General features: G+C 53.4%; 3 protein-coding genes across 3 annotated transcripts; 1 reads left to right on the plus strand and 2 right to left on the minus strand.

The window, feature by feature from the left end:
• Positions 1-878: 878 nt before the first annotated feature.
• On the minus strand, positions 879-1565 carry N0V96_008565 (uncharacterized protein; the record flags this gene model as incomplete). Its single annotated transcript, XM_065758373.1, has 2 exons — positions 879-1522; positions 1562-1565. 2 exons carry the CDS (start codon positions 1563-1565, stop codon positions 879-881), a joined length of 648 nt encoding a protein of 215 aa, XP_065613128.1.
• A 267-nt stretch (positions 1566-1832) lies between these two features.
• N0V96_008566 (uncharacterized protein) lies at positions 1833-3161 on the minus strand (the record flags this gene model as incomplete). Its single annotated transcript, XM_053197851.2, has 1 exon — positions 1833-3161. The coding sequence occupies one exon, from the start codon at positions 3159-3161 to the stop codon at positions 1833-1835; it is 1329 nt and encodes a 442-aa protein (XP_053044639.2).
• A 1231-nt stretch (positions 3162-4392) lies between these two features.
• N0V96_008567 (uncharacterized protein) lies at positions 4393-5859 on the plus strand (the record flags this gene model as incomplete). Its single annotated transcript, XM_065758374.1, has 3 exons — positions 4393-4420; positions 4492-5126; positions 5188-5859. 3 exons carry the CDS (start codon positions 4393-4395, stop codon positions 5857-5859), a joined length of 1335 nt encoding a protein of 444 aa, XP_065613129.1.
• Positions 5860-10636: the final 4777 nt, after the last annotated feature.

The following is a 10636-nucleotide window of genomic DNA, read 5'->3' on the forward strand; positions in this document are numbered from 1 at the left end:
GTGCAAAATCCTAGCTCTAGTGTTTACTGAAAGGTATATCACTCATATCTGAGTCACAAACACTTACTGAAGTTGGTCTACACTGCTCCTTAGCAAGAGCACGACAAAATCCGGTGAAGCCATTCGCTCACTCGGACTAGACAAAGCGATAGAATGAAATCCAGCACGCAAAGACCTTGTAAGGTGATTGCCTATTCTCAGCCACCTCGTAGAGGTCGTGCTGATCCTGGCCGTATTGCACAACGAATGCATTTTGAGAGCGAGGTGCTTGGTAGTGAATGGTCTATCATGAAATCTGGGTCTTAGATCTTGTCGCTTCTTGAACGGGGTGTCCTTTGATGTAGGGAGAAAGGGGGGGCAATGCGCCGTTGACTTGACTTGTTCGTCACTTCTGCCTTGCGAGTCGTCCCACCGTGATCGCCATGAGTCCTTGGGAGTGTGGTCTTGCTGTTACTGCGCACGGTCTTATTCTTTTCAATGAGGGGGAAATGTTTGAGGTGTTTAGATGCAAATTAGTCTGGGTGCGTAAGGTCTGTTTTCTATCGTGGTGCTTGAGATGTTGGGTGACACAGTTAGGTTCGGGATGCGTTATCAAATTATTAAAGGGAGGGTTTTCTCTTTCTTCTTCAACTTACTTTCTGAATGCCATCTGTGGTATTTGTTCGCAATCGACTTGAGACTGCGCCTTGATATTTTACTTTTCCTATCTAAAGGTACTGGAGTTTTATTCAGATTGGGATCTGGTCTACTCCAGTATGAAGCTAGCCACACCAAGCACCGTCTCCCATGTCCATCAGATGAGTTATTGACTTCCCAACCTGTCACCTTCCAGTAGCCATAACGAACTATAGGAAGATCTTTCACGAAAAAAACAAACATTAAGGCATCTCCCACCGCCCACTCTTCCCCCCATCCTTCAACACGACCCTTAACCCCCCAATAACCATCCCCTTATCCACAGCCTTACACATATCATACACCGTCATCGCCGCCGCCCCGGCAGCCGTCAAAGCCTCCATCTCGACTCCCGTTTTCCCCTCACACTCGACCGTCGCCTCGACGCAAATCACCGTCTCGTCTTCCGAGTCGCTGGCAGGCTCGACCTCGACACCGATGTGGGAGAGCAGGATCGGGTGGCACAGCGGGATGATGTCGGGCGTGCGCTTGGCGGCCATGATGCCTGCGATCCGCGCCGTGCCAAGGACGTCGCCTTTCTTCATCTGGGAGGCGCGGATGAGGTTGATGGGGGACGGGGAGGAGAAGGTTATTGTGCAGGCTGCTTTTGCGATGCGGGCGGTGGGGGTTTTGGAGGCGATGGAGACCATGTGGGCTGAGCCTGTGGGGGAGATGTGCGTCAGGGATGGTTTGGGGGTTTGTGTGTTGTTTTCTTTGTCGGTGTTGGCCTTGCTCTTCTTGTCGGAGTTGTCGTTGCGGCGGCAGGTGGTGGTTGAGGAGAAGGGTCTGAGTTGAGCGTGATGATGTGGTGTTGGGGAAAGGAGGTGGATGGGTACCCCTGGCACGCCTAGAGGACGACGTGGAGGTGTCTGGCTGAGAGGCGTACTCATGGACATTGGCTTGGAGATCCTGGTGGGAGATGGTAGACGAGAAGTTTGAGGCGACTGAGAATCTAGATAAACTATTGATTCAGCCTTCCATTCATGTGCACATACATACTTATATATACGTTCCGTATAGAATCCTCCTTATGAGCGTTCATGCCACGCGATCATCCCCTTGGTATCCAACGCCGTCCCAATGCAAATAAACCAAACAGGCAAATCCTTCCCTCAGAACTAGTGGACCAAGAGTGTAGGAGAGAAAAGGGGCCGCGGTTACCCACCTATCAAGATCATCGGCCTGTTCTTCATGTGCTCCAGTTCCCCGATACCCGCATGCTTCTCCTTCTTCCGCTTGACAGCCATACCAATGACGTCCAGGAGCTCCGCCTCGTTGAGCGCCGCGCCCAGCGGTTTCCCGGCGTCCGCCAGCCCCTGCCGGCGGTCCATCTCAATCTGCTTCATCGCCTCGAGCGCCGCCTCGTCAATGGGCTCGCCGCCGTTGGACTTTCGCAGGATATCCCGCAACGAGACCTCGGTGTTGCCAAACAAGCACACCTTGAGGTTCCCGTCGCTCGTGATGCGCAGCCGGTTGCACGTCCCGCAGAAGTTGTGCGTCATGCTCGTGATGAAGCCGATCCTGCCCGCGAACCCAGGGACGTGCCACGTCTTGCTCGTGTCGTTCTTGTGGTCCTCAACCTTGGCAAGCGTCGGGTACGTCTCGCGGATGACGTCGAGCATCTCGGCGTAGCCCAGCATCTTGCCCTTGTTCCACTTGTTGCCGTCAAAGGGCATGTACTCGATGAAGCGGACCTCGACGTCCTTATCGCGCGTCATCTCGACAAAGGGACCGATCTCGGCGTCGTTGCGGCCACGCATGACGACGCAGTTGATTTTGAACTTGATGCCCGCGCCTGCCTTGTTGAGGGCAAAGATGCGGTCGATGCTCTTCTTGACGGCGTCGAAGCCGTTGCGCCGGGTCATGATCTGGAACATGTGCGGGTCTAGGGTGTCGAGGCTTAGGTTGATGCCGGTGAGCCCTGCCTCGACCATGCTGTCGAGCTTGCGGTGGAGGGAGAGGCCGTTTGTGGTCAGGCACAGCTCGCGGAGGCCGTGGGGCCGGAGAGCGCCAATCTGGTGCATGAGCGGGACAATATCGCGGCGCACCGTGGGCTCGCCGCCCGTCAGGCGGATCTTGGTGACCCCTTGGGAGACGAAGACGGAGGAGAGCAGGACGATTTCCGGGGTGGTGAGGAGTTCCTTTGTCGGGGAGAGCGGCACGCCTTCTTCGGGCATGCAGTAGAGGCAGCGAAGATTACAGCGTTCTGTGACGGATATGCGGAGGTAGTCGTGCTGGCGGTGGAAGGTATCGGTGAGGAAGTCGGAGAAAGGCTTCGCATCCTTGATGAGACGGTGGCGGGTGGTGAGTGGTTGGTGCTGGGAGCTCGGTGTGACTTGGGCTGCAGCGGCAGCCGCATTCAGACACCTCCTCTGCGTCTGCTTCTGCGTGTGAGGGATGCACGCCGACTGTGATGGTCTGCATCGCTGTGATAGTTGGCCGCTGCTGCGCAAGGCAGTGCGAGGCCATGATATGCTGTGTCTCATGACGCTCTATTTCAGTATGAGGAAATGTGAGAGGCGATGAGTGAGACGCGCTCCGAGAAAAGAGAAAAGAGGAATAATCACACGCTGTTCATTCCCATGGTTGACACAAACACTGACATGTGATGATGAATGTTGAGAAGATGAAAATGGAGGCTATGAGATGGATGAAACTTAGATTCGATCAAGAGTGAGGAGTGAAATTGCTATCACGACGATGCGATATGTGACACTGTGAGTCAGCAGAAGCGTGGCGATTACCTATTTGTGAGTGAGGTAAGCCCGTTGATAGACATCGGACAGCACTAAAGCGACTACTCTACAGCTAAAGTGAGACTAAGTGAGGGGGGGAAAGAGCCGCTCAGTGCCGCTGAAGGGCGTATGCACGAGCACAAGCACAGGTCACCGGGGCCGACGGAGTTGGGCGAAGGATGTCTGGACTCTGGCGGGGTTCGGCGGCGTTTGAGGTGCTGGCGAAATAGGGCAGTGGTGATTGGTTCCCGGCGTTCTTTCCCATCATCGTCCGGCCGGCAACTTCTATGGAGCCGGAGAGAGCCCGGACACTGGACACTGGAGAAAGCACCACCTGACTAAGCCTTCAAGGCAAGGTACCTACCTACCTTACCTACCTCGTGCTACACAGGCGAGAGCCCCGCGCTAGTCTCAAACAGGAATCAATGTAAACAACAACGATGCAGACGAGCACCTTGTTTCCTTCATTGTAACAACGGCTTTTCTTCAAGACTCCACCGCTGCCGAGACTCAGGAACGCTTGCCCAATTCATCCTCACCCAAAGACCAAAAAGAAACCCTGCTTCGTTTCGTTTCGGCAAAACCACCCGTCCCTTGATACTTCCCTAAATAACACTCGGTAGACCTCACTTACCTTGTCTCACTTTCCTAAACAAGCCAGGCTCGCCTTTGGATAGGTATCGTACGGATACGCATCATACCTGACCAAAGTAAAGTACCGTACCTGGGCTTCATATCACACTCACGTCTCCCAACACACAACTTCCCAACTCCATGCATCATGCACTTTTCAAGGATCTTCAAATGTAAGGCTCTTAACGTTTTCTCATCCATTCTCTTCCCCGAGGCTTACCATCGACAGCATCGCCGCATTGCGCGTCAAGTCCTGATGGTAACCTGATTGCAACCCTGTCGCCCACCAGCATCAGTGTACGGTCTGTCGAAACCCTCGAGACGATTCATAGCGTCAAACTACCGTCCAATGTCGGTCCTGCATACGCTTTGCGATGGTCACCTTCGTCAAGGCGCATTCTCGCCTGCTTCTCTGACCAGATTCTGATCTACTCGGCTTCGGGTCCAGGCTATCGGGGCGTCATACGAAACCCCGCAACCCCTAATCTGAAGCCCACCTTTGTTCAGTTTGGCGCTTCCGATACCGAGATCTTCATGTGCTCATCCTACGGCCTTAAGTTCTCCATCTTCGACCTGGCCACTTCGAGAACCATTGAGATCAGTAACCCAAAATTCCACCAAGCTAGTGTAGCTTCTCGTGGCTTTGCACTTCGCCCCGGCTCAGGGCATTTTGCCATCCTCACACGTGTCGCCGGTAAAGATATCGCCAGTGTTCACCATCCCAAGACGCGACAAGTCCTTCGCTCTTGGCAGCCCGATACTGTTGATGCTCAAGGACTGGCCTGGACCCCAGACGGCCGCTGGCTCCTCATGTGGGAGTCTGCGGCTCAAGGACACAAAATCCTGTTTTGCACGCCCGACGGCCACCTCTTCAAGACGTGGTCTGGACCCTCACCCTGGGCCATCGAGGAGAAGCATTACGAACTCGGCGCGGGGGTAAAGCACTGTCAAGTCAGCCCGGACGGCGCTCGTATTGCAGTGTGCGACCACACTCGCAGTGTATGCGTTCTAGAAACCAAGTCCGCTGCCGAGTCGATGAGACTCGAACATCCTGCAACCATCGCTCCAAGGGATACCGTACAGGTGGGTAACACAACCTATATTTGAGCAATAATTTTGGCGTAGACTAACACGAGGATGACAGATCTGGCAAGAGGAGATCGCCACGACCCAATCAGGTTCACAGCACTCCTTTTCGCGCGCGACCCAGTCTGTATCTGCCCCGGGCCGAGCGAGCAACGGCACTGTCGATACCAAGCCAGCCCGCACTTTATCCGTCTTTGATGCATCATCCAGTCTCTTGGCTACTACCTTGGAGGACTGGCCAAGCACTGTTTGGGTCTGGGATTTGGCGTCATCTGAATTGCGCGCCGTTCTCATCTTCCACAGTCAAATTTTGGCTTTCTCCTGGCACCCAAAACAGCGCGAAGTGCTCATGGTTACATGCGAGGGAGACAATTACGCAGGTTTGGTGTTCGTCTGGGACCCCTTGTCCGACGGCCCGAAGACGGTTCACTTTAGAGGGCAGCTACCCGATGCCAAGGTGTTGGGAAAGCCTCAAGCATCGTGGCTCGACTGGACTGGCGATTCTGCCGTTCTCCTGCTGGGAGATAGCAAGCATCATCTCATGGCATCACTTGCGGAAGCAGAGGAGTCCGTAGCCCCATGGCAAGACGCGCACCGCAATGATTTGACAATGACCACTGGCAAGGATGAGACGCAGATGGAGGCACCTGCACTGGACGATTTCGACGATGACCTGTCCGGTCTAGACATGTCCGAAGTAGACGACACCTTCTCTTTCAAAAGGACTTGATCGATTGCAGCGCCACCAACTTTGGTACTAGACGGCTGCACCAGAAGCTTCCCCGACCAACCATCCGAAGACAGGCCCCAAACCTGCGGATGTCACGCGGGTCTCATTGGTTTCCTAACTACCCGCGGCTGCGCGCTGCTGCAGCCGAGCGCGATGATGGATATAGCATCCGCACCGCCCTGATGCAGGAAGGTGTGGTCCTTTCCAAGCTCTAAGTATGCTACTGCCGCAGCCACATTGCGCAAACTATCTTCACGAGGAGGGACTGCCAGTGGTAAGCGTTCGCATCTATTACGGACAGCCGCAACATATCTACAAGGACAGGGCTTGAAACGAGACTGGGCCAAATTCGACTGTTCATCTGCTCGTCGCTCGAACTGTGGTATTTACTGGCGCTTCTCTGGGGAATTTTCTGTCATTCTGACAGGTTGACGTGGCTTACCAGCACCGCGCTTAGTGGATGTTGTCTTCCGCGGCTTCTCTCAACTGACGCCAATTTGTATCGACCACCCGCAATCCCAGGCTTCACAATGTGTTGGAGGTGCATGCTGCGTACAGCGGCACAGCATCGTACCAACTTACTGCAGGGGTCTATTATGGAACTTTCTCAGTCCGAGCCTGCTCCCCTCGATTCTATCACTTCAACCTGCCATTGGCTGTAAATGATCAAGGGCAAAGGCTCAGAATGCATTCGGATTTTGATCAGCACTTTCAGCTGTTCATGGACCATCTGAGAAACCACTGGTCCCTGGTCGTTGTTCTCAATGGTGTCCCTAGCTCCCTCTCCGGATCGGGACGAGCCAGTCGAAAAGGGAAGCCTTTCTGGCTATCATCGAAAAAAAATTGGAGCCCTGTTCGCTCATTCTTTTGGCTTCGAAGCAACTTAAGGGAGGAAACCTGTCTGTTACCGGGCCGCAGCTTACATCTCAGCCTCCAATGACCAGGTTCACGGCACATATTTTCGGATGACTCGATAATGATAGCAGCTGTCTTGATCGACCCAACATTAGCCAAAGAGCTTATGCGCGCGATAGGTGACTGTGCCCAAAACAAACTTGCATCAAGCCGGACCCCACATGGTGGCTGTCATTTTTACGATGCTACAAGGGGGAAGAGCTCAATGGCACGATCTAATAGTAAATGAGCTGCATCACACCTCTTGCGTTGCGACGTTCTTTGGCGCCGCATGTACTGCGGGTATTCGGTACCAGATCGTTGCTGACCCCATACCATGTCCGGTCGACCATTCGGCCGACTCACCAGCGGATGTGTTGGTTGGCACAGACAAGAAACCCCAAAGCGCAGCACAGGGTTCGGGTACCCAGGCCAGGATGACTGCTTCCAACGAAGATGGAATGTCTGTCTGCCAAGTACCGGTTCAGACTGGGATAACCCGGGGGCAGCACTAGCAGAAATCTCCCTTTCCTCGAACTAAAGACAAGTATATCTCTCCATTGGCCATGTTGTTCTCCGTGGTTTCTGAGAGGAAACATGGAGGATGGAGAGAACTAGCCCAATATAAAAGAAGAATTCCATTGTTCTCTCCTCACCACCTCAGACCATCATCTCCTTCCTTTGTTTGCTTGAATCGATTCGAGGACAGCCAAGGCTTTGTGGTTCATCACTGGATCTTGCGTCCCATGAGATCCTGGCACTGGTTGATTCTTCGCACCGTCACACAGCCACCAGTCAAAGTCAAGACGTTGGCGTCTAACGTTGGACAGAGCCCATGCCAGGAGTTGGTTTCCGTCATCCTGCGTCAACATGCAACCGTACTTGGCTCGACCCGGTCTAGAAACCGGAGTCTTTTACATACCCATAGCAAATGTTCGTGACACCGACTACACCGCAAATGAACCTACCCTGACGGACGAGACAGCTGCCTTTCGACACAAACTGGAGGCAATTCAAGGATTGGCTCCGCGAAGGTTGTGTGGTTGATCATGTTCAAATCTTTGGACCTAGTACGTCTGGCTGGATTAGGGTGTTGGGCCAACACAATTTCTACGGTGCCTGTGGTAGGTGTACCCGGTCGGCTGGCGACGTCAAGCCATTCGCTAACACACATTCGAGATCGCCTGAAGGAGGGCGTGTTCCACGGCAGGCGGATCATGTTTGACGATCGTAACATGTCAAACCCCATCATGATCAAGGATGTCGAGGTGAACGAGAACTCAGCATCTACGCGCACGAGATCGCAGAGGCCTGAATACGTAGACCCAAACTATCAGCAGGCTGGCCCGTATTCGTATAATTCCTATCCAGAAGCATCGTATTCTCAGGTAAGACCATCGGCAAGACAGTGTCCCTTGAAGAAAAGTGTACTGACATTGGGTATTCTTTAGTGGGATCAGAACATTTGTGGTTTTCGTCGAGACTACAACACTCAACAGCCAGCCATGTGTTATGCAGACGACGGTTTTGGTACAGGCACATACTCTACTTCCTCTGGCAAAACCGACACTACCTTCCAGGCCCCAGATACTGCACGAAGCGCTCCCGAAGCACTCGGCGTAAAGGACTGGAATAACTACAAGAGCGACTCATGTTTTATCAGCGAAGGAATCATCGGGGGACAACCACAAAAGCCAGTGTCTCGTCCAAAGAAGAGCGGCGACCCGGCAAAAAAGAAGAGATCGACCGAGAAGTCCAAAACTTCGGCAACGCCCAGCTCGAGTAGTAGTCGGCCATCAGGCGATCCGTCATCTTCTCATCAATCGCAAGCATCAAAGACAAACCCGGTGATTGCCAACGGTAGCACAAACCGTCCTAAGCCGAAATCCAAGGAGAAAGATTGATGAAAGGAAAGCACTCTACCGGTGATTCCAGAGCAAACGCTCATCAAACGACATATCCCCAGACGCTTGATGCGTGGCGCCTCTGTTGAGATGGAAGTTTCCTGTTCTACTCTTGAACTTGCAAGAGTTTCTGGTGCTAGCTAGGACCCCCGGAATTTCTTTGGGTTACGATGTTTAACGAAGCAGGCATTGTGGATTTCATCACCATCCGCTCATTGCCCGATGGAGCTTAGACACCATCACCAATAATGTAATTGGACTGGAATCGGACAATTTTGGCGATTTGGTCGATTTGACCACTCCAAGTCTTCCGGTTGGACCTACAAGGCAAACACGGGCGACTCGATGCATATTGATTAAATCCCGTGATGACCGAAACGAATCTCGAACGAACGGACAACGTGTACGGCTCAGACGCAGCCTCGGGCCAAGCAACATCAATGGAGCCAACGCAGTCGTTGCATCCTGCATCCTGCGCTAGACATAGCGACTTGTGAAGTTTGGGGGCTCTGGTTGGTTGGATACCGAGATTGGAGACCCAGAGCAGTGAGTGACAAGCACGCGTCCAGATGCGGAAGAGGGCTCACTGCCAACAGTCAAGTCTCCCACCGACTAATCTTGTTCACTGGATCAACTACCTGCCACGAGTGTCAACTTGTTCGACATTGTGTCAAGATACACGAGAGGGCAGAGATGATGCGTTATCGGCTTTTTGATTGCTGCGAAGCCCGGGTTGCGGCAGGCAATGCATCCCAAGGCGGCTGAAATGCTCGATGACATACTCATACGCCCCTCGCCTGTGAACGGACTACAGAACCCCTCGGATTTGAGCCGACATCAGCCTAGTGGTAGTAACACGGGACAGAAGTCTTATGCAGCTATCCGCCATGTCAAGTCCGCATCCATCGGGTACGCTGTCAGAGTGTGGAGGGGCCGGTTTAAAAGCGGGCTAACGTATTCTACAGCCGTTAGGCCGATGAAAACTTTTGTCTCACCTGCACGATCTATAACTACTCCTGGCTCGTCCTGTGAGGCGATCTCAAATGGGAGGGCGAAAAAAGAAAGAAAAGAGAGCAAGATTATTGTGGAGGTAAAGCGACAGGAAGTGGAGGGAGCGAATTGCTTCGCATATGCCGCCCGACTCTACGTACATACGCCCGTAATATGCGATCGCAGTCACGGAGTTGTGGACGCTTGAACCCGGCGAGAAAGCCCGCCTCCCCGACGACGTCGAGTCCTCGGCCCCTCGGGTAACAAAAGAGATACATTTGGGAAAGCAATGAGAGAATGACGAACTGCCAAAATCTGATTCAACGAGACTTAGGATCCGTCACCTCCTTCTCCTCACCTTGGCACACCAGCGAACACCATACCGACCGAGGCCGTGCCGCAGCCGCCCACTTTCCACAAACCCGCATTTGATTCACGGCAGCTCCCGGAAAGAAGCGGTGGTGGTGGGGGATGCAGAACAGAGCCACCAGTAGCTCAGGAAGATGATATCCTTGGTCCAAGCAAGCAAACATGCACTTGCTTTTCTGCGCTACGGACCACCTGTTCATCTCGACAATAATGCAAGAAGGGGATCCCAGCACACCGTCTGTGGTCTTTTGTTGGCGTATGAAAACCTGGTCCTGGTAATGGTGTAGCTGATTCGATGAGATGTGATAAGCCTCATAGGATCCGACACTCCTCGCTTTCCTTTTACCCCGGTTTCTCTCTTGTCTCTTGGATGGCCCTGGAAGACAGCCACGTCGCCAATACCCGCCACGCGCTTGCGCATGGCTACATACTGCGTATTCCTCCATACCGCTTCATCGGTACGGATACAAGCCTAGCCGGTGCTTCTGGCCGCTGGCCAGACCATAGGATGAGAACCCCACGATGGCAGCATTGGTCTCACCACAGCAACACATCAAGCTTGGGGGAGGGTTCATGCAATTACCTATGTAAGTTGGCCAGCTCGTTGGCCTCGGCGCCGG

Source organism: Colletotrichum fioriniae (genome assembly GCF_027942845.1).
Source record: "Colletotrichum fioriniae strain IMI 355084 chromosome Unknown scaffold_10, whole genome shotgun sequence".
Lineage (NCBI taxonomy): Eukaryota > Fungi > Ascomycota > Sordariomycetes > Glomerellales > Glomerellaceae > Colletotrichum > Colletotrichum fioriniae.